Source organism: Zalophus californianus, chromosome 3, assembly GCF_009762305.2.
Source record: "Zalophus californianus isolate mZalCal1 chromosome 3, mZalCal1.pri.v2, whole genome shotgun sequence".
NCBI classification, from domain to species: Eukaryota; Metazoa; Chordata; class Mammalia; order Carnivora; family Otariidae; genus Zalophus; species Zalophus californianus.
The window spans coordinates 126,128,631-126,153,958 of NC_045597.1; the positions used below are offsets into that span (position 1 = coordinate 126,128,631).

The 25,328-nt window shown below is 34.6% G+C and overlaps 1 protein-coding gene across 6 annotated transcripts in view; it reads left to right on the forward strand.

Annotated features, from left to right (window-relative positions):
- The window catches only part of SLC4A10 (solute carrier family 4 member 10), a 301,324-nt gene that overhangs the window by 124,209 nt on the left and 151,787 nt on the right, over nt 1-25,328 (forward strand). For all 6 annotated transcript variants that reach the window (XM_027590053.2, XM_027590051.2, XM_027590050.2 and 3 more), the window contains exon 3: nt 18,154-18,300. In XM_027590053.2, the coding sequence (XP_027445854.1) occupies nt 18,154-18,300 (147 nt within the window). The remainder of the gene's footprint in view (nt 1-18,153; nt 18,301-25,328) is intronic.

Below are 25,328 nucleotides of genomic sequence, written 5' to 3' on the forward strand. Positions count from 1 at the left end.
GTAATTAGGTGCATAATTAATGCTCATCAAATATTTAATTACCTTTGAATTACATGTAAATACAGAAATTTCTAATTATATTGCACTGCACTAAGATAAGTCAATCTAGTTATAGTTCAGTGATTTTCAGGAATTCATAAATTTAAAACTTTAACAGAACAGTTAAACTCATCTTTAAATCTTGGCCTACAAGTTAAATCAAAGAGACATTTTCTTTATCCTATATTGATTTTAGCAGACAGTAAAATACTTTTCACTCAAGGATTTAATAAAGAAAATTATGTTGCTATCTTGATATTCTTTTGCTCATTCCATTTGGGGAAAAAATGGTTCACTAGTTTGTTTCCTTTGGGGACCACTTAATAGATTGTGAACCCAAAATGCAAAGATAAGATAATGTAAGTAAAGCACCTAGCACAAAGTGAACATACAACATAGTTCTGTCAATGGTAGTACCCTCCCACTTTCTTCCTTTCACCCCATTCCTGAGCTCTTATGATAACTGAAATGGTTTTCTGACTATAATCATCATAATGTCACAAGTGGTTTCCTCTGAAAAACTAAAGATAATGAGTACAGGTCCTATATTTATGACACAGTATTTTGCCACCAAGGTAAAAAGTAATTGAAAAAAATGAAGACAAGAAAAAGCCAAAAATTAGGCCTATACCTGTTCTTTCTAAACTTTTATCTCCAAAAATTGCCAAGCTTTAAAGGATGAATGGGGGTTCTGAAGGCAAAGAAGGAAGGATCTTTTATATTCTGGAATAGTTAATATGGTGTGGCTAATGTGCTGGAATTGTGTGCATGGGGGCAAAGAGTGACTGCAGATGAAGTTTAAATATTTTCATGAGGTAGTGGAGAATGAATTAATGCTTGAAATTACCAAATGAGCTAAGTACTATAATGATCTCCATTTTACAGTTAAAGTAAAGCACAAAAGATTAACCTTCCCAGGCCTAAGGACTAGCAAGTGGTAGAGCAGGGATTCAAAACCACCAGGGTCTGGGCCTTTAACAACTATACTGTAGAATTAAAGATGATGCTCAGTTTTATGTTGTAGGGGATGGAATGGGGCAAGGTGATTATTAATTGAAAGACCTGGGCATATTTCCTCACTTGATCATGACTATATATAAAAAAGTGAAGACTTTTATGTCCTATTATGAAACAATACTGAATTAAAAAATCAGTACCCATATCACAGTTGTTTTCCAAATGATTTGGCAAAAATGTGAGAAGCTTTGTAGTTAGTAAATCCCCATTAAAGAGATTCATTTCCACAAATAGGAGAGCCTTTCTCCCACTGGTAGCCAGTTATATTATAACCCCATGTTCCCCTATTTTAAATTCTCATCTCTGCACCACAAAATGAATAATCTTATTGTTTCCTTATTCCAAATGTCTTTTCTTTGAAAAAGATTCATTTTTTCCTACCATTATTGGTTGATCAGCAATTGATCTGTGCAATTTTGTGTTGATATAGGCTCAATGTCAATTGATGGGGCAATTCTAAGTGATATTTGGTCCATTGGTAATGAGTAGTGAAATTAGTTAATTACACAGGATCCATCTGAAATTGGGCATTTTGCTTGCCAAATACTTTGGATTTTTGAGGATGGGAATTAGGTATATAGACTAATACTGAAGATTTCAGAAAAAAATAGTCAATATTAAATTTCATTTCCTTATTGAGCAATCTTTGCCACCTGAGCACATTTCATAATGAATGGTTGTATTTTCCCCTGGGTATCCTAAGAATAAGAAACAAATATGAGAATATTGTTTTTAATACTTTTATTTCTAAAATTAACTGTCAGGTGAGCTATACATTGTGTTCCATATTTCTTCATTTTAGGCATTTCATGTAATTTGTATATGTGACCCACATCAGTATATTTTGATATATAATTTATTTATGATATTTTATCTATTTGAAGTGAGTGGTGACTTGATAGTTATTTATAATCTGTTTTTATAGTATATTGTAATTCCAAGTAAATTTGAAAGATCTTAAAGTATTTTTTAAAATTTGGTTGTGGTTTATTTGACCATTTGTAAACAGTTATAGACATGTGTTTGCATCATGAGGGCAGTCACATATATTCTAATGTGTATATGTGACTAAGAAATCCTGTAAATTTATGGTTTCATAATTTAGGGGTCCTGATTATACATTTTGCATCCGTAGCTTAGGATGTCAGTTTTTTGGTAGCTGACTTTAGAATAAAAGCCCTTGTTTTTAATCTCCCTTCACTATTCTTGTAAGTCAAGCTCTGTTTAATATGATTTTCTACCATCAAAGATATGGTACAGCATTTAGGCTATTTGCTTTCTTTTTTGAGGGAGGAGGAAGGTATTTGCTTTCTAATGTGACTTAAATATATCATCTGTGAATGAGTAGAATTGTGTGTTTGTGTGTGCATATGTAACATTTTCAATCAATTACTATTTCAGAGATATAATAGATGAAAAGAAATTCCTTTTCATTACATTAAGTATAATCCTATAAATATTAAAAGAAGGAATTTTACAGTAAAGAAAGTATTCATTTAATCCTTAAATATTTGAATCCTTAAATATTGAAAACTTTGAAGACAGACCACAAATGACCAAAGCTTCTTAGTATATACTACATAGGTTTATATTAATATTATACTTTTGTTTTGCATTTTCCAGACATCTGAGACTTAAGGGTGTTCATTATTTAGTTACACAGTTTAATAGTGCAGGACTAGTACTATTAAGGTGACATTTTGAAGTAGATGAACTTAGTCTACTTCTTGATTAAATTCTTAAATCTCTACTTCAGCTGCTAATCTTTCCCCCAGAACTATCCAACTTTATTTATTTATTTTTAAAGATTTATTTATTTATTTTAGAGAGAGAGAAAGAGTGTGAGCCGGGGGAGGGGCAAAGGGAGAGGGAGAGGAAGGGAAATCCTCAAGCGGACTCCTTGCTGAAAGTGGAGTCCCACCCCCGCTCAGTCCCAGGACCCTGAGATCATGACCTGAGCCAGAATCAAGAGCTTAACTGACTGAGCCACCCAGGTGCTCCGTAGAGTGATCCTACTTTAAAGCTCCTAAGCTGCATGTGATTGCAGCCTCCTCAGGTTGTCGCCTTTCTATAGAATTATCTCTCAGTAGTACACTCAGGGATAGGTTACTCGTCAGTTAGGATCTTTCTAGGGATGATTGTCATCATTCGCCAATATTTAATTAAGTGCTCATGTCTACAAACACTGAGCCATTTTCTGTTTTATGCTCTTCATTCTCTAAGGAGGTTTAGATACTGGTGCCACCAATAGGGCACTTCAGTCCTACATCCCTTTGGAAAAAAATGTCAGTGGCCACTTTGCACATAAATGTTTACACTAAAATACAAATGGGTATAAATAAGGATAATAATAAGTATTAAATAATAATTGAAAGAGGTGATGTTCTTAATTTTTTGGATAATGCACACCTATAATTTAGTAGTACTAGTATCACTGGTACTTTAATAACATTAATTCCATTTTGGGTACCAGTATGCTGAGTATTTTTTTGAATGCTCTTTTATATTTTCTCCCAGTAAGCTTGTTTATTTCTGCATTCTATCTTCCCACTTTCCTGGCTGCCTAGTCATTCCTATTACCTTTAATGTATCAGAACTGCTGAAAGCACGATGAAAAAAATCGATTCTCTTTCTTTCCTTTCTCCATCATTTCTACCCCTTAATGAGCTTCAGGTGGAATGATAAAAAGGAAACAAAATAATTGAAATTGTGATTAGAAGAAAGTAAAATTTTAATATTCTGCTGGTAAATTAAGCTTTTGTCTCTGAGGCAGGAAGATTATGAATATTCCTTTTGACTACTTTCTTTTTTTTTAAGATTTTATTTATTTGACATAGAGAGAGACAGTGAGAGAGGGAACACAAGCAGGAGTGGGAGAGGGAGAAGGGAGAGGGAGAAGCAGGCTTGCCGCCGAGCAGGGAGCCTGATGCGGGGACCTTGGGATCATGACCTGAGCCGAAGCCAGACGCTTAATGACTGAGCCACCCAGGTGTCCCTCCTTTTGACTACTTTCAAAACTGCTCTGAATTACCTTAGGAGCATTTGTAATAAAAGTATTACAGTCTTACTAGCAAAAGGATTTCTAATTTCTAGCTAAATTATTTAGAATTATGCCTATTTTTTCCTTTACATAACTCAGTTTTTTTTTCTTGTGAAGACAATTGCCATGATTTAATTAGACGACAATATAGCCCAAAAGCATTTTATGACATCACAGTGATTAATACAAAATTATAGTGTCAGCAACACCAATGCAGTTAATAACAGTGATCATGAAAACAAAAGTCTTGTTCAGTAAGTTGAGATACCGACTGTTTATGTGAATGGCTTATTTCTCTCATGCTAAGATTTATCAATATGTATCCTATCTATTAAAAAGTGCTCTTAATTGCCAACTGTAATGGCTCTCCATCCTCATTCCTTTTGAATTCTCTGTTGCTTTTAGAACTCTCACTGTGCCTTAGTTTTTAGACCGCTCTTCTCTCATTTCTGTTCCCTTGGCTGATGATTTTCTCAGATCATGGCTTCCTTGATATTTTTTGTGTTTTACCCACTGTCCCCTCTTACTCTGCCTGACATTTCTCTACTTTTTTTTCTAAAATTACATTAATTTTAGTGTTTTAAAAATTATTAAAATAGGGGCACCTGGGTGGCTCTGTCAGTTAAGCATCCATCTCTTGATTTTGGCTCAGGTCATGATCTCAGGGTCATGAGACTGAGTCCTGTATTGGGCTCTGTGCTGGGTGTATAGCCTGCTTAAGATTCTCTCTCTACCTCTCTCTGCTCCTCCCTCCCCAAAATAAATTAAAAAATAAAAATTATTAAAATAATATGTATTCCATTAGAAAAATCCAAGAAATATAAAAAGTATAAAGAAGGCAAACAAACAAAACAACAACCCTGAAAACCCACCACCTAAAAGTAATACTATTAATAGTCTGAGCAGAATAATAATGGAATTAATATTATGAACAGAATATTAATTAAATCATGTGTCATAAACAGATACATGATTATAACTAAATTATATATAAGTGGAATTATGGTACCTTTTAACTTAAATTACTCTCATTTCATTAAAAAACATCAAGATCTTTCCATGTTATATAGATACTATTCATATAAATTGCTACTTAGCATTTTATTGAATGGCTGTAACATGCTTTATTTAACTAATTCTTTATCAGTGGAAATTTTGATTATTTCTAATTTTCCTCTTTTAAACAAAGTGGTTATTAACATTATTGTATAGGTATTTCTGTATGTTTGACCTTCCTGATGTAATTCACAGGAGCAGAATCACTACCTCAAAAGGTTATTAAATTAAGATTTTGATACATGTTTTTATATTGGCTTCCAGCACTGAAATACACTCCCATTAACATAATGTGAGAAGTTCCATCTATTTCTTCAAACCTTTGACAATTACAATTCTCATCTATCTTTGAAATGTTGGTTTCCTTCCACATCTATTCTTGGTTCTTTTTTCCTTCTTATTCTTCATACTTTCCCTGGATGAGTCACTTCCTGGAATATTATTTCCACCTATAGGTCCTGTAGGGGTCTATATGGTCATAACGAAAATGCTCCAGATGTGTCCTGTGGACCTTCATACATTGACTACATCTAAGGTAGACACACTGGAGAAGATGGATTTGACCTCAGGAGAGGTCATCTCATACAAATATTAGTTGAGGAAAATGCTAACAGAATACTTACAAGGAACATGACTGGTAAATTAAAGTATTCAAAAGATTGTTATATAGAAGATGAAATATATTATCATTTTATCTTCTATGGAAATAGTAGAGTTTCATATAAGGAAAAAATGTATTAAGTTGTTAAAATTGCCCTATTGGATATGGTTATTTAACAGTGTTTAGTTTTAGAAATGTTGAGTTAACTTCTTCAGCTCCTATTTATTTTACATGTTAAAATGAGAGATTTTAATCAGATGATCACTGAAGAATTTTCCAGCTCTAAATTCTGTGATCTTTAAAGTGAACTTCTAGAGTATGCTCTAAAATATAAATTCCTTGTTAACTTTGCTTAATATTTAAATACCTTGAAGTTTTTAAGTTTTCTGACTGAGAAGAAAAGTTCATTAGTTTTAAATTTGAAAAGGAATCCTCATTCTGTATAAATGAAGGGGTTAGAAATGTCCTAAAAGTTATTTAAAACCATAGAAACTTACTTTATACCTCTCTTGAGGAAGAAAGTAATTTGAAGTAGAGTAATGTGACATTATATACCTGATTATACAATTAGTTGCTTGAATTGAAATTTTGAAAAGTGTTATAAGGAAGTATAAGGTGCTAAGAGAGTATACACTGGCAGTTCTGTGTGGTACAATTAGGCAGGTTTGATAGATCTGATTACATGGTAGCATAAGAGTTCCCAGAAACAACAGCAGGAAAAGCAAGTGTACAGGTACTCCCCAAGCCTTTGTATCACATTCGCTGATGTCCCAGAGGTCAAAACAAGTCACACACCGAAGCCGAGATTCAAGGATTGGAGGAATAGATTACACCTCAGATGGGAGAAACTGCTAAAATATTTGTGGCCATTAAAAAAAAAATCTACCATGTTATCTCTTATTTGTAAATATCTATACAGAAGTGCCAGGTTTTTTTTGTCTTTGCTTTCCGATGTTTTATTACTTCAGTTCTACACTTGCATCCCACTCAACTTCCTTCATGGAAATGTCCTCTTTGTCTTCTCAATGACTCTTTGTTTTCCCAAGCAAGCCTCTTTGTCCTTAATTACCATAATTCCCAGAATGAGCCACTTTCTACATGTGCACGTGTCTCTTGGATTAACACAATACAAAACTAAATCTGGAATATCTTACAGTTTTACATTTTTGCTCATTTCCTAAACTGTTTCCCTAAAGCAAAGTGGCAGGGCTGTTCAGAAATCATAAATTAATTAAAATGGGTTGGGGAGGTGGGGAGTACCACCTTCTCTTTTGTGTTCATTTTTTAAAGGATCCCAGAACATATGTTGATCTATTTTCTCTCTCTTCCTTACAAAATAAAGCAGCAAACATAAATATTTTAAAATAATAGTGAAATTGATGGGGCACCTGGGTGGCTCAGTCAGTTGAGCAACCGACTCTTGATTTCAGCTCAGGTCATGATCTCAGGGTCATGAGATCAAGCCCCACCTAAGTCAGGCCCTGTGCTGAGCACTGAGAATGGATGGAGCCTGCTTAAGATTCTGTCTTTCCCTCTCCCTTTGCTGTATCCCTCCCCCACTCCTGTTTGCGTGTACTCTCTCTCTTGAAAAATGAATAAATAAATAAAAGAATAGTGAAATTGCAAGATCCTGTGATCATAAAAGTATTCTATCCTACCTTATTTTTTCCCGTCTTAGCGTGTACCTCACATTATCCCCCAAAATTGCTCCTCTGCTTTCGCACACATTATCCCACTCCGCTGCTAATGTAAAACCTGCTTATTGTTTAAGACTCAAGTCAAGTTCTATCTTCTCCATGCAACTTTCCTTGATTGCTGAAGTTATGATTGATTTCACTCTAACACAAATTCCTACAGCATTTAATGGCTGATACCACACAAGAACATTCGCTTTAATGCAAATTGGTATTGTTTCCTGCTTTTTATTTGTATTCTAATTTGTATATTTGCTGCTGTTTTCTTCACTGGATTTGAGTCCTCCCAATTGGATAATTATCTTTTAAGTGCAGGGATCATGTCCTCTAAGCATTCCTTATTATCCCATTTCTTGATTGATTTAAATTCTAGCCTCTCTTTGAGCACTGTAAACATCCAACATCAAGCTGTTTTACAATCTACCAGAACTGGGAATTCTCCTGGTTTTTTTTTTTTCCTTAGAAAATACATATTATTAGGATTCATTCATTTATTCGAGAAATGCTGAAGCTTATGTTGAGGCTTTTCATGTTCCAAGATGAAAAATAACATGGCTATCTCAAGATACAAAGTAAGTTAGTTGCTATGTTTTGCTCAAGACAATGTTATAAACTTATAAAAAGAAGTTTTTTTGTTTTGTTTTTTTAATGTCACAGTAGTAACCTAGTAAATCTCAGACTGTGGCTTTTTTGTTGAGTAATATTAGCACTTACAAGATTTCAGGTTTTTTTTTTTTTTTAAGATTTATTTATTTGAGAGAGTGAGAATGAGAGAGAGTACATGAGAGGGGAGAGGATCAGAGGGAGAAGTAGGCTCCCTGCCGAGCAGGGAGCCCGATGCGGGACTCGATCCCGGGACTCCGGGATCATGACCTGAGGCAAAGGCAGTTGCTCAACCAGCTGAGACACCCAGGCGCCCAGGTTTTTTTTTTTTTTTGATAGAAGAGTCACAATCATGTGACCCTTTGTTTTGCAATGATTACAAATATAGCCCTGAGGTCGGGTGACTGTGACCAGCACTGGTTTGACACTTTTTTTTCTTTCAGTGAAGCAGTCCAAGAAACAGCAGTGCAATAGCCCATACACACACTCACTCACACTTTCTTGGTCTCTTTCGTTCTATTGCTCTCCCTCAGCAAAGAATTTCTGTCAGAATTAGAATTCTTTGATATATTATGATAAATGATGGCTTGTTGTGTTTCCTGACTCTGTTAGAATCTCCATGGAATTAAAGATCACATGCTTATTCAGCTTAATATACTTGACCTTTTCCCATGATTGACACATCTTAATGGCTGTAGCAACTCGGTAATTATGCACCAGCTGTGTTATATTCATTTCATGGAAAAAAAAAAACCAAACCCACAGTTCTCTTCAAGAGTAGGTAGCTTGGCCCCTTCCCTCCTAGCTAAAGAAGAATAGTTTATTAGTATGATTATTAATTATAGTAGGAGTCCATTCCATTCCCAAATATACCTCTAATCTCACTGCATTTGGTAAACACTAAAAATGCTAGGACCACAGCCACATTGAGTTGTTTCAGTACTGATACCTCTTACATATGAAAATATCTACAGTAATTCTGTATCTGCTTAGCAAGATTGTATCCACACAATTTAAGTGTCAAAAATCCAGGATTTGTTAGCAAAATTTTACTCAGAAAGCAATGTTACCTTTAATGAACCCTGTTTTTCTAATGGGGAAATTGTGTTTTCTCTCAAGTGACATATAGGTAAATTCTGAATAAATTCTAGTGTTCTGTGCTTACCTCCAAAAAAATCTTTTAATAGCACTGTCCTATTCTTACTAATATTTTTGAAACATATTTGTATCTAAATGATTTTGCATTTTTATTAATTTTGGAGTTTTGACGTGATATGAAATTAATTATTGACTATTTTGATTAACTTAAGAAATGTTTATTTGAGTAGATTCCCTCTTTTAACTAAATTTTTGGACTTTGTATATCACAAAATAAAATTGTTCCCTATATAATCTTAAAAATAGTTTAGGTTTAATAATATTCAAATGATTTCTGAACAATGACATTTATCATTATTCGGATTCTTTGTCTTCTTAAGTGATGTCTCCTAGGATGGAAAATTCAATTTTGGATATAATGTTTTTGGAAAAATTTATGGAAATGTTAACCTGGAAATTTTATTTGTATACTGTTTTCCACAGGATCTAATGTGATTCCCTAGTTGCTTAAGCCAGGGTTATTATAGTTGGGATTAGAAAAGCTGGCAATATAGAAGGAAACGGGAAGACAGTGAGATACGACAGGATAATTTTATTCTGTCTTCTTATTCCTTTGAGCCACTGAGGGGTGAGCAGTATGAAGGGGAAAGGGAACTAACAAGTATGAGTGTCTGCTGTGTAATAGGCCTCATGTTTAATATTTTATATCTATTATATTCTCATACAGTCTTTGTAGAAAGTCTCTTAAACCCATTGATGTTTTTAATATCTACATCTATTAATTTTGTTCTAAAAGCAAACATAAGGTGGTTTCTGGATTGGAGGCTGTTACTACTTATAGCAATAACCACATTGGTTCTTCATGCCCCCTTCTTTCCCTTTAAGGTGATGTGATGAGAACCAGATTGTTATATACCCAGGAAGGGAGCCCTAAAATTATGAATCTGGGAGTTTATATAGGAATTTATCTACAGCTGCCTTTTCCCCTCCTGAGAGAGAGAGAGAAATCTTATCTACCTTATATAATCAAATCTCAAGGAAGAGAAGAGGAAGGTCCCTAGTTTAAACCCTTTGGAATATAAACCAGTAGCTTTGGGGATTTATTATTTTTTGCAATGTAAAGACATAAATCTGGAAGATAAATGTCTACATCTCTTTAGAGGTCTCTATCTTTTAGTCAAAGTTTAACCTCCAAAGCTTGTCCTTTAATCCAGATTCCAGTTTTCTTTGCTTTAGAAGTCTAACCATGAAGAAATAGGAAATATTTTCTCTATGGTTTCATAGCCATAAATTGTGGCCTTTTCATTACTGTTGCTTTGAAATCTGTGGCCATACCTTTTTTTCCCATTAAGTTTTTTAATGTGTTTAGTATCCGATGCATTATTATGTCTGTTATCTATATATTTCACTTAAAAATATCATCTCTATTTTTTGCAAAAGATTTATATACTCAATAAGAACTTATTGAGCATCAAGAACTATCAAGTAGTGTTCTAGGTACTTTTGGGATACATCAGTGAAAAAATGAAAAATCCCTGCTCTTCTTATGTTGAAAAACTTTGGAGGGGAAGTAGAAAGTAAACACTAAATATAATAAGTTAATTACATGGTATGTAAATGCCACAGAAAAAATAAAAATAGAAGAGTCTGAGAAGCATAAAGGATCAGAAAAGGTAGGGTGTAATATTAAGTAGGTGTTTAGTGTAGGCTTTGCTGAGAAGGTGAAATATGAACAAAGGCTTGAAAGAAGTGAGGAATTACCTAAGTAGGAAGAATATTTCAGGTAGTGAAAAATACAGAGGCAAGTTCCCAGGATGGGCAGTGAGTACAGCAAGGAGGCCAGTGTGGCTGAAGTGAATTGGGGTGAGGAAGAGATCAGCAGGAGAAGAGATCAGAGACCCAATAGGAGTGGGGTGTGCAGATCACACAAGTCCTTGGAGAGCCCTAGAAAAATCTTGTCCTTTTCTCTGAGTAAAATAGGGTAACATTAGAAGGATAGATTAATGATATGATCTAACCTGCATTTTAAGAAGACTACACTAGCTATTGTGTTTGGTGCAGACCATGGGGCTAAAGGTAGACTCACAAAGGCCTGTCAGGAGACTGTTGCAGTCATCCAGGTTGGGTATGATGTGGCCCTGACCCAGGGTGGTGAAGTGAAATAATAAGTGGACAAATTCTGTATATATTTCGCAGGTTGCTCCAATAGGTTTCTTGTTGGATCAGTTGTAGGCTTAAGAAAAAGAGAGGCGTCTACAATGACTCCAAGACACTTGTTCTGAGCAACTAGAAAATTGTTTTGTCATCAACTGAGATGGACAAGATTGTGGGGGAGCAGTTTATAGGAAGGAGTTGGGATGGAGAAGAATAAGAGTTTAGTTTAGTACGTGTTGATTTCCAGTTGTATTTTAGGCATGCAGTGGAGGTGTCAGATGATTGCTTGGATATGTTAGTTTGGAGTCTGGGAAAGAGGTTTGAGATGGAGACACAAAATTGGGGGCTACTTACCAACAGGTAGCCTTAGGGCAGATTTAGGTTTTGTGGGGCCTAGAGCTTATGCATTTTTGAGGGTTCTCTAGGGGGAAAAAAGTCAACATTTGAATATAAAGTAGGTACAAAAGTAGATATTTATTTAGAATGAGAAAAAAATCAACAAATACTTATTTGGAAAGTGATAAATAGCACAAAATTGTACCATTTGGAGAAATAGCATACTTTTAAAAATGAACTGACATACCTCTGTAATACTTTTTCCCCCTACATTTTTGACCCCTAATGTCAACGATTTTTAAATATCATTTTCTGATGGGGATATGGAAAATTAACTCTATCCTTATCATTATTAATTTTTTTAAATTTATTTATTTGACAGAGAGAGACAGCATGAGAGAGATCACAAGCAGGGGGAGTGGGAGAGGGAGAAGCAGGCTTCCCGCGGAGCAGGGAGCCCGATGTGGGGCTCGATCCCAGGACCCTGGGATCATGACCCAAGCTGAAGGCAGTTGCTTAACGACTGAGCCACCCAGGCGCCCTTTATCATTATTAATTAAAATTTATTTTTTACTAACGTAGTCTAGAAAGGTTTCTTTCATCTTTACAACTTATTTATAATTTCACAAAAATTTTTGGGGTGGTCTTAAAATTTAAGAAAACTTCTGTCAAGTTTCTTGTATATATAACCTGTAAGATTTAGAATTTTCTGGAGATGAACTCTGGCTCTATACAATTGAAATTTTGCTTCTTCTCTACTACTCACATACTTCCAATGTGAGGAAGATTGTGATTCTCTGCATCTTGTAATACCACTTCAGCCCTGAACCTTGGTGTCCCGATGTCAAGTGAATTTAGCACAGTGGGTACAAGGAGTATTCCTGGAAGCTATTCCAATTCTATGATAGCTAACAATAACTTACTCATATATGGAGGTGCCTGCAAATCACGTAAATACATTCCATTAAATCCAACCTAAACGTATTTATGCCTCTATTTCCTCTTAGTTGCTCAACATGTCCACAGACACTCAAGTATCTCCCATCATGAAGATATTTTACATTAATAAATTTTCATAAAATATATTACCATGAGAACACAGTGTTAGTCCTCTCCCCCCTTACATGTAATTTACTCTGAGCTATGAGTCTTGACTTTTTTTTTAATTAAAAAACTATTTTTTAGAGCAGTTTTAGGTTTGCGGAGATAGCGCAGAAAGTAGAGAAAGTTCCCATATATGCCCCTCTCCTCCCTGCACACGGTTTCCCCTATTACTAACATTTTCATTAGTGGAATACATTTGTTACAATTGATGAACCAGTATTAGAAGATAATTTTTAAATACATTTCATAGTTTACATTAGGGTTCACTCTTTGTTTTTTTATATTTCTATGGCTTTTGACAAATGTGTAGTATTACATATCCACCATCACAGTATCATACAAGATAGTATCACTTCTCTAAAAATGCCCTGTGCTTTACTTAAATATCCCTACCACCTATCCCTGAACCCCTGGAAACATTTGGCAGTTTTACTGTCTCTATAGTTTCACCTTTTCCAGAATTTCACATAGTTGGAATCCTAGGGTACATAGCTTTTTCACTGACTTCTTCAATTAGCGATATTGATTTAAGGTTTCTCCATTTTTTCATGGTAGATAGCTCATTTCTTTTTATTGTTTAATAATACTCCATTGTATGCCATACCACAGTTTGTTTATTCATTTAAAGAACATCTTAGTTGTTTCCCATTTTTTGACAATTATGAATAAAGCTGCTATAAACATTTGTGTGCCGGTTTTTGTGTGGACATTAGCTTTCAACTCATTGGGGCAAATACCTAATGAGTGAATTCAGTATTTAGATTAGAATCTAGACAGAGATCTTAATACCTTTCATAAAAATTAACTCAAGATGGATCATAGACCTAAACGTAAAACACGAACTTGTGCAACTTACAGAAAATAACATAGGAGAAAATCTAGGTGACCTTGACATAGGAGAAAATCTAGGTGACCTTGAGTTTGATGATGACTTTTTAGATACAGCACAAAAACACAATTCATGACAGAAAAATTGATAAATTGAACTTCGTTAAAATTTAAACATACACTCTATGAAAGACTGTTACAAGAATGAAAAGAAAAGCTAAAGAGAAAATTTTTGCAAAAGACATATCCGATAAAGGACTTATATCCAAAATATAAAAAGAACCCTTAAAACTCAACAATAAGAAAACAAAAATCCAATTACAAATTAGGAAAAAATCTGAACAGACACCTCACCAAAGAAGAAATACAGATAGTAAATAAGCATATGAAAAGATGCTCAATATTGTATGTCATTAGGGAATTGCAAATTAAAAGTGAGATATCACTACACACCCATTAGAATAGCTAAAATCCAAAATGCTGACAACATCAAATGTTGGCAAGAATGTGGAGCACCAGGAACTTTCATTCATTGCTGGTTGGGATGCAAATGCCACTTTGGAAGACAGTCTGGCAGTTTCTCATATAGGTAAACATAAGCTTACCATGTGATCCAACAATTCAATCATAGTTATTTACCCAAGTGAATTTTGATATTTTAACCAGCCTTGCAAGATTCTGCCTCAGGAAACTCCTTCAGTTTGGTCTTCCTTGCATTTAATGTCCTCAAGACATCAGTTCAGCTGTGTGTCTTGGCATCCTTTTATCTGATTATGCTTGGATGTGGTTTCAGATGGTTTATTTTAGCCTTGACTTGGCAACTTTTTAGGATGTTACTTTTGGCACATGCCCATCAAATCTACATTTCATAAACAAAGACAATATTCACTATACCCAGCCAGGCCCTCTGGACTTGCCCTAAGGTGCCTGGTGCCCCTTATCTTTGTCCATCTGGGGAATGGTTATCTTAATCAGTAATTATTAGAAACCTTTGCAATCTTGAGATTTAGTTCAAGTACTGCCTTCTGTAAAGCCTTTATTTTCAAGTCTAGGAAATATTTATTGCCTAAACTTCCTCAATTTTACTCATTTCCTAATTCACTGAAGTTACTTTTATGAAGGTAACAGATAAGCATTAATTTCCAACTGTAATGGCTAATTTTTAGTCTTAATCTTGTTTGACTCCTTTATAGCACATAAACTAGTAACTGTCCCCTTCTTGAAACTCTCCCTCTTTGGTTTCTTTAATTTATTTAAATTTTGAAATGAAACATACATGCAGAAAAGTACAGAAAGCTTATGTATAAATTTTAAGTATTATTGAAGCAAAAACTTGTATGAAGAAACAGAACATTTCTAACACCCCAGAAGCTCCTCATGTGCCTCTCCTCAGTCATAGGTCCTATTCACCTTTATGCCAGAGGTAACAAGTATTCTGACTTTTGTACTGATCTTTCCTGTGTATGTATCTCTGAGCAATATATTTTAGTTCTTCTATTTTTAAAGCTTTATAAAAGAAATTCTATTATATATATTTTTTTGCTCAATAGTATGTTTGTGAGATTCATCTATATTGTTATGCATATCTCTGCTTTGTTCATTCTTGTTATGTATATCCCACTGTGTGAATATCTCCTTATAAATTTTGTTAATGGATTTTTGGGGTTGTTTCCAGCACTTTGTCTTTATAAGCAGTGCAGCTGTAGAGATTCTTATACATGTCTCTTATATTTTTATACATCTTCATGCAATTCTCTAGGATTCAAGGAAATTGCTGGGTTATAAAGAATGCTATTTTTAATTTCAATAAAGAATGCTATGCAGTTTCAAAGTAGTTTTGTATAAGACTACTGGTAGTATATGAGAAACTGGTCTGCACCACACCAAGACATAGAATTGTCAACCATCTCAATTTTTGCCAAGATGGTGGGAGTATAGAGATATCTCATTATGGTTTGAACTTCTGTTTCCCTGAGAACTAGTGGAGTTGAGCACCTTTTCCTACATTTATTTGCAATTTGTATTTTCTTTTTTATTAAGTGCCTTTTAAATTTTTGTCTATGTTCCCGTTGGGTTTTTATATTTTTCTTAGGATTTGTAGGATTTCTTTTTATATCTTGTTTATTAGTCTTTTATCAGTTATTTGTGTTAGAAATATATTTTTATGCCTTGTGGCCCCCCAACTCTTATAATGAAGAGAAGTTCCTGACTTAAATGTAATAAAACTTATTAATCATTTCTTTTTTGATTAGTGTTCTTTAAGAAATTGTTTACTAACTTGGCATTAAGAAGACAATTTCCAGAGACAATAGAGATAAAAAGCAGGTGTCTAATCTCCCATATTTAATTGGAAGTCTGTGACTTCATTTTTTTTTTTTTTACTTTTAAGCATTTAATTTCTTTTTCTTTCTCTTAAATGTTAATTTTACACAAGGGTCCATCTGAATTCTCTTTCTTGCTCTGCACATTCCCCCTGATTAATAACCTTCAACATATTAGAAAATAACAATGTAGTGATGGTCCAAGTAATTTGACATTACTAACATTTAAGATGCCAAAATTTGTGAATTATTTTAAGTATACAACTTTGTAGTATATCTTGATATTTCATAAGGTAAATTCTCTCTCCTTGAACTTCAAGATGTTATTGGTTATTTTTCTTTTAGTTTTTCCTTATAGATTTTAGATTATTTGTTCTAGTTATATTGAAATAATAATGTCGGAAATTTGTGATTGTGTTGAATGCATAGGTTAATGTATGTTTGTTCTGGGGTTCACATCTTCTCTTCCTTTATAATGATATGTTTGTTCAGGGAAGAGATACCCAGGACAATATATCACACTTGTGAGTCCCACTTTTTATATAAGTTGGGGAGGCCTGAAACCTGCTGACTTATAAAAATAAAATAATTTCTTGTTTATATTTGTATTCTTGATACCTAGCACAATACCACTCAATAAAATGTTTGTTATTTCAGTAAACATTTGTTAGGCATCTGCTGTATGCCAGGTACTGTGTCAGGTGCTAAAGATACAAATGAAGTACACAATGTCCTTCTCGGGGAAGATTTGTAAGAAGAATACTTTAAGGTAAATAATTACAATCAAGAGTTATTAAGTACTAGAGGAAGTACTTAAAGAAGAAAGTGGTCAACTGTATTTAGAGTGAGAAGATATGGAAAATTTTATAGGTGGCATAATCCTTAGAGACCTGAAAGGTGAGTAGGTATTCACCAGATAGTTAAGAAAGACAAAGACATTTCCTACAGTTGGAAGAATAAGAATAGTATTAAGTGAAAACAGAGTTGAGAACATCTGGCTAAAGGGATTAAGGGGCTCACACTGGCTTATAGTATGTGAGGCAGAGTATATTTAGAAGCCTGGCCAGATATGTAGGCAGAGGTCAGATTATTTGGCTTTAAAGAGTATTAAAACTTTATCATATAGGAAACAGAGAACAATCAATGGGTTTAAAGCAGGGGAGTAATGTAGTCACACTTGCATTTTTAGGGAAAAAAAAAAGCCATCAGCATTCAGGATGGATAAAAGGTGGGACAAGAGTGTGGTTAAGAAAGAAAAAAAAAATCCGGAAGGAGAATGTTCTTACAACAGTTCTGGTAGGAAATGATCAGAATCCAACTAAGACAGTAGCACTAGGGATACTGAAGAGGGAATGGATTCTAGAGATATAAAGGAGAACCTGGTGATAAATTAGATGGCCTTCTGGATAGATGGCACACTTACTAAGATATATGATAATGGCTGGTACTTGGGAGTCAAAGAAAATGATGAGTTCCATGGACGTGTTGAGTTTGATGTGCCCGTGGGAAGGATACGCAAGTAATATGTCTAATAGGTGGAGGGATATATAGGCCTGCAGTCCAAGAGAGCAATCTGTCATTAAGTTTTAGGCCTCAGAGCCTGTAATAAATATGTATCAGCTGAAATCATAAGGTCAAAGATAGAGCCTGGGGATCTTCGACCTTGAATGGGTAAATAGAAGAAGAACCAGCAAAGGAAACTAATATGAACAAAACAAAGGAGAAGAAAGAGTACCAAGAGAAAGTGGTCATAGAGAAGGGAGTGGTCAATTGTATCAAGAGCCACAGAGAGAAATAATGGAACGAAAAAAGTTCCACGGTATTTGGCATTACTACAGACATTGGTGAAACCTGTTTTATGGGATAGTGATTGTTTCACATACTTAACTGTGAAGGGAAGGGAACTGGTAGTATAACACTGTTGAGGGTAGGGAGAAAATAGAATAAATTTTCTTAATGAGAAGAGTATAATTCTAACTATGAGGAGTAGACACAGAGAGATTAAGACAATTAATAATTTAATGGTGATTATAAGATATATAACCAAATAATTAGTATCGTAAATGTTTGTGATAGATCTGTGGTATATTTCAATAGGTCTAAGTGCCAAAATAAATGCCAAGTTGCAAGCTTTACATACCATAAACACTCAAAAATGGTTTGCTGGATTGAATTGAATTGAGTTCCATTGATACGTAAATCATCATCTTCTGTGCTTTGGAATAATTCAGAGTTTAATTCATGCATTTGCTTCTGATGAAGGTCATCGGACACTATTTATTGGAGTTCATGTGCCCCTGGGAGGAAGAAAAAGCCATCGACGTCACAGGCATCGTGGTCATAAACACAGAAAGAGAGACAGAGAGAGAGATTCAGGATTAGAGGATGGGAGGGAGTCACCTTCCTTTGGTAAGAATCTTTCTTCTTGTTTTTTATTAAATTTACAATGGTAATAATATTGTACTTGCTTAAATCCATAATTAGCAGTCATACCTCATACTCATAAAATTGTTTATACTTTATAAGAGACGCTGGTTGGTCCGATGGGGGAGAAGTGAGAGAGAAAAACCTTGTTTATTCTTCTTGAGTTGTGCTTTGTGAAGGTGAGAATTGGCTTAGATTTGTGATTGAGGAAATACACATAAATTGTAAAACTTAGTTGTATAAACTATTGATAATATATACAAATAATAGTCATTTCTCTAAAACCCTGGTGTTGGGGGGAATGCCTTTATTAAGTTCCCACATACTGTTGCTGATGCTGGCCAAATTTCCCTCTTAGGATGTGGACATTCTACTATTTTGAATGTTCTTCCTCTGGAAGTAGATACAGAATATCAAAATATAGCGATACGGTAGTTGTTAACAATTTATGAGTGCTATGAAAGCCTGTGTCCATGACATAACCAAGAACCTGGCTTTCAGTTTCTTGACACTCCCATCTTCTATGACCCTCTCCTTCATTGCACCTAGCTCCCTTCTCCTCGGTCATTACTGTGCCTCTGAGGTAAGTGCATTCGCTTTGCTTTCTGACCACGCATCTCTCCTGCTTGCCTGCTCTACTTCTTTCTGTCCATACTATCATCTTTCTTTCATTGTTTTCTTAGCCTACTCTGATTTCATAGCCTATCATTTTAGTAATACTTCTGCTAATATTCTAAATATCATAGGGTCCCTGTTTTAATTTTATTCATACCTTTACTCCCACTTAACCATACTTATGTTGGGGTCCCTCTGTGTTCCTACTTTTCCTATGTAGCCCCAATGGGCACGCTGTGCTGTATGTAATCAATCATTCAACCGGGCAGGTTGTAACTATTTAAATTCATGATATAATTGACCTTCAACAGCACCTATTGAGTTCTACTACATTTCTTTGATCTTTAAATTAACTGTTTTTCAAACTTTTTCATCATTCTCTACCATCTTTTTTTTAACCATCATTTAGCAGATGCTTTCTCCTTTGCAGGGAAAGTAGCTCATCAGAACGAACTCATTCAACTTCTCTCCTATTAAACATACCTATGTGCCTACATTTAAAACTTTCTCTTGATGCAATAAGGGAGTTTTTCTTTTCAATTTTGTTTATTTCCTGTTCCCTCCCATTTGGAAATGTACACAATTTATAATCTAGTTGGCTTCTTCCTCTCAACTGGATTTTTCTCACCATCTCTTAACCATGATTGAGTCTCTGTCATTTTAAACAGTCCCTGACCTCCCACAAACCCACAGTACCCCTTTAGTCATTCCCATATATTCAGATATGAAGTTAGTGGCATAGCAAGTTTGGGGTAACAATTTTACTTTTAATATTCTATATATATTGCTTTATTCAATATCTGTTTTCAGTAAGTGTTGCAGAGAAGTCTGTAGTCTCTATTTTTTTTTTCATTTTTAAGGTTATATCTTTTAAGCCTGAAAGCTTATAGACATTTTTCTGGGTCCCTTTAATTAAGAAAATTGCTAAGACAGGCCTACTGGTGGGTGTCTTAAAAGGCCTTTCCAATGTGCATACACTGGTATTTTTCTGCTTACAGCACATTTTCCTGTTTTATCTGATTCTGTTCCACTTACTTTGTTATCTTCTTTGTGAATATTAATTATCTACATGTTGGAATAGTGATATCTGTTCTTTGTCTTTTTCTTTTGTAGTTTGAAGTTAGTTTCTCATATTATCCATTTGATTCTCTGCAATATCAGTTCTGCATTTTACTATTTCTATTATTAGTTTTGATTTTGTGGTTGCATTTTTAATTTTCTTAAAGTTCTTTCTTATCTCATACTATTTTCTTTATATTTCTTCCCATTCTTTCCTAATTAGTTTTTCTTATTCTGCTTGATAGAGTCTCTATTTTTATAGTCTATTGATGATTCCCAGCTATTTCTGGGCATTTCCTTTCATTCCCGAAGTAGATAATTTTCAGAGGTATGATCTTCCTTTGGGCCATTGAGATTATTTTGATTCTTCACTGATTTGTAGTATTTTACAGTTTCCCAATTATTTTTCATAGAGAGGCACTACCATCAGTATGCTCCTTGTTTCAATCACAATAAGTACAGTTAGGGCATTAAGCTTACTCAAATACCATGTACTTCTGCCAGAGGTAGAATGACTATTGTCAGGACTGTGTAAAGAAAATACTCTTGTGTATCTTCGCCTGCGTGATACAAGGATGGTCGTCTCTGTGTCAGTGGATAGAGAGTGGAGGTGTAAAAGTGTCCTCGATATTTTCAGGATTTTTTTTTTCATGAGGTGGAGTCTGGGAATGCAATAAAGAGACAATTAGGTAGATTTTTCTCATTCAATCCTTCATCTGCTTATAGTTAGTCCAGATTCCCTCTTAGATTCTGAGAATGGATTACATATGTTGGACTAAACCTTAATGGTTACTTTGAATTTTCATTATCTTCTAGTGTTTGAGAAAATATGTTCACATCACCTGACAAATACTTAGTAAACAAACATAAATAAACTTGTTCCCTCTGCTTCTGACATCTTTTTTTTCCCCTCATAGCTGGATGCAGTGTGTCAGTTTTTCAGAACAGTGGTTCTCAACATTGACTATATCTAAGAGTTTTAAGAACATAGTGATGGCCAAGCCCCATACCAATCAGAATCTCTGGGGGCAGGGCCTAAATGTAGGTATTTTTTTAAAAGGACCACCGGGTAATTCTAATATGCAGCCAAGCTTGAGATCCATTGTTCTAGAAACTTTGCTATTTAAAGTGTGGTCCAGGGCACCTGGGTGACTCAGTCAGTTAAGTGTCTGACTCTTGGTTTCAGCTCAGGTCATGATCTCAGAGTCAGGAGATGGAGCCCCACATTGGGCACTGCGCTCAGCGTGGAATCTGCCTGAGATTCTCTCCCTCCCCCTCCTCCTTTGCCCCTCCCTCTCTCTCTCTCTCTCAAATAAATAACATTTTTAAAAAATATTTATGCTGGACTCCACCCTCAAAGACTTTAATTAATATTTGGTGTTTACTTAAACACTGGTATTTTTTTTTTTTAAGTATCCCAGGTGATTTAATATCCAGCTAGGATCAAGGGCTATTGATCCTGAGAAGCTTCTGCCTCTTTATTTAGTGAAACTTGGAAATAAGTCAGGTGGCCTAGATTCTCCCTCTGATGTGTCAGCCACTATTTTTGGATGCCACCTACTATCTTTCCTCCTCCAACCATCTGAGTACCTTTATTGAAATTTAGACCTAAGGTCTGTTTTATCAGGGACAAATATTTGGCACCCTGGTGGTCTCTAAGCGGTAGAATTTCCTAGATTTCACTTTTTTCAGTAACTTCAGGACAATCATCTGTCTTTATTCCTAATCCACGGTCAGTTCAGGTGCCTTGATAATCAAGTACCCAATCATATATTGAGACTGAAACCATGTTATAAACACCATCCCACTTGATTTGGGCTTTGGTATTCTGCATAGTGAGGCTATATGAGATTACTATGCTGAGAACTTCAAAGAAAATTTCTGAGAATATTTATTAAGCATATTTATTTTACTTGAAAGGATTTCAAAGAAAATATTTCAAAGATGTTCTTATAGGTGCCTGAGAATTCTTCAGAATTCAATTTCCAAAGAGGAATAAGATAAAGGAGGATGTGAGGAAGTATCACGTTCTCTATTGGGAACTTGGAGGTTTAAACTGTAAATTGGAGTATGGGTCTGTGAAGACATGCAATAATTTAGGTCTCATATTTCTGGAGCAAGCAACAATTTAACAAAAAAGATTTTTGGGGAAATGTTTGAATTTTAGTACTCACAAAAAGTTTTGTCACCCCAATATATGAGAAACATCAGCAGAATCCTAGTCTATTATATGACCCAATTGTGTATAAGGCAGTGTTGTTAGGAACCTGGTTGTGTTAGTGCATCCAGGTAAAAGTGAACAGGTCTTTACAGTAGACAGAAGAGATTATGCTTATATTGCAGACCTGCAATGAGAGGTTCCAGTCTGCCAGATTCAGTGATTGGAATGTGATTACTAGAGAGTCCAAAGATAGAGCCGGCTTTACAGCTTTGTGCTAATGGTGGTGGTGATGCTTTGATTATACAAAAAAACTTTTGATGCCAGCAAATAAGTTCAACCTATTTTTGTTACAGTATTTAATAAACATGAAAGTTCGTCTAAGAATGTGATGATTATTCTCCTTCCTATTGCAATCAATCCTGATATTAGAAAACTGCTAAAATTTTGCATCTTGTTATTTTTCATGTCATCTTTCACTTACCCTGTATAATTTGAAATTATATTTTCAACTGGGAATAAATGAGTTGTTTGAAAATGGTAAGTTTGAAGCATAAACTTGAAGTCAGTGAAAAAATGAAAGATAATGAGGGAAATTCAGAACACTTTAATGTTTATTTGTTTCTCAGTCTCCCAACAAAGAATATAACAAGAAAGATGATAAGAATAGATCAATTACAAGTAGTTAATCTATAAGCAGTAGAAATAAGTCTAAAAACCATAGACTCTATTAAATGCTTGTGTAAAATATGGAACACAAATGTACTGTGTAAATTAGCACAACCCTGGAATTAAACCTAGGATTTTTCTAGTTTTAGATAGTATATTGTACATATGCTTCAGGAAAAATGAAATAAATATAGAACACATGACTTCAAAAAGCTATTTTTTGATGGGCAGTGGCTTTCTGTTCCTATTTAATTCCAATTCCCGGTGGCTGAACTCTCCGGTGACGGCACGTCCGCTCTTCTTGTCACGGTGCTCACGTGCCCCCGACCCACGGCCGGGCTGCACCTGGCAGCCCAGGCTCCACGTGGGGCACGAAGCCTGCGCGTCTGGAAAATCCCTGGGGCATCTGCCGTCCTTAGGGCCGCCCTGAGCAAAGCTGGTGACAGCGGGGAGCGTCTTGTGAAGTGTCAGACTTGTTAACATCAGAAGAACCCACAATTAAATGTCCCCCTGCTGCAAAAAAAAAATTAAATTATGTTTAATATTATTTTATTAATATTTTATTTTATATTAATATTAATATTTTAAAAATTATGTTATTGCAAAGTATAACACAAGTATTTATAAATGTTAAAACATGGAAACATAAATGTACAACTCAATGAATGATCATCAACATGTGTGTAACTACCATCTTGATAGTTAAATTCCACAAACCCCTCTGAGTGCTCCTTTCTAGTCACTATCTACCCCTCCTCCCCAAAAGGATCTCTAGCTTGTCTTGTTACACTGGGTGTTTTGCCAGTTTTTGAATTTTATATAAATGAACTCATATGGGGGTGTTTGTGTCTTTCTCTATTGCTCAATATTGTTTTTTGTGGGATTCACCAATGCTTTTGGTTAGAGCTTTAGTTTATTAATTTTCATTTTTGTGTAATATTCATTTGCTTGTAAATGCTGTGCATTCTACTACTGATGGACATTTGGATCATTTACATTTTGAAGCCACTATGAATGATGTTGCTGTGAACATTTTTATATGTCTCTTGGTGCACACATGTAGTTCTCATACCTAGAAATTATTGTTGAGTGGTAGGGTATGCATATTTTCAATTTGAGTAGATAATGCCAAATAATTTTCCAAAGTGGGGTACATATTTATTCTTCCACCAGAAAAGTATGAGGGCTTATGTCATTTACACTCTTGTCAACATTTGGCATTCTCTTAACATTAGCCATTCTGGTAGGGTGTATAATGCCATTTGTTTTAATTTACATTTCTTGAATACGAATATGATTGAACAACTTTGTGTATGCTCTTTGGCCACTTGGATAGCCTCTTCTATGAAGTGCCTATTTAAGTTTTATGCTTTAAATTTTTGAAAATTTAATTAAAATTAAATTAATAAATTTTAAATTGAAATTGAAAAAAATTTTATTGGATTTTTTTCTTATTGATGTGTAGAGTTTCTTTATATATTAGGAATATAAGTCCTTTGTTGCTTTTACGTGTTTCAAATATCTTCTCACATTTGTGGCTTATCTTTTCACTATTTTAATGATGTCTTTTGATGTGTCTTGCATATTCCAGAAGAGACTACTAAAAGCCTGAGACCTTTATTCCTTAGTGTAATTTTATCCATGCTTTTATTTATATCCATTATATGTTTTAGTAAATATAGAAATAGACCCATATTTTGATCCTCCATATTCTTGGCTACAGTTTTTATTATAATGCTCTATGTTCTCAGTTACCATCTTAAAAATAAATAAAATATCTATCAACATAAAATAAATATTTATGCCTAGAAACTTCTTTCTGATTTTGGTAGTACTGTAAATCACGATTTCTGTCATGCAATTTTAAGGTGCATAGACATGAAAAAATAGTCATTGAATAACACATTTGGACATTTTCTGTATTAAAATATAACCTGAGCCTCTCGTTAAGATGTTAAAAGTATCTTGGTAGGATAATCATGAAAAGACTTCTGTGGGCATAACCTAATACCTATAAAATCATTTCTACTTTAAAGAATGAAAAGCCAGATACAGGAAGTCATAAGTTATTTTGAATCCAAATAAAATATCTCTTGTCCTTGACAGATTATCTTACTTTAATAAATCATCATTTCCTATACTATTATTGTTATCAGTGTGTTTTAGAGAAGTCTTTAAATACCTAGTACCCTACCTCAAGACTTTCAAATTCTCTTCATTCATAACTGCCCTCATGTTTTTTTATGACTAATATTTTAAAGGCGTGTGGTGAGTGGTCCTCATGCTTTATGAAGGGAAAGACTAATAAGTCTTAAATATATGGTTCATGAGCACAGCAATTGAGTTTTCGGGGCTGGATGCATGGTATTATAGATCCCTGGATTACTGATGCAGAGCAAACTGAAAAAAGTCATTGAGAACAGCGATGAGACAAAATGTTTCAAAAACAAGAGGAACAGTGTTGAGGCATAGCTGCTCTGGGATGTGGTTGCTGACAAGTGAGTGAATAGTT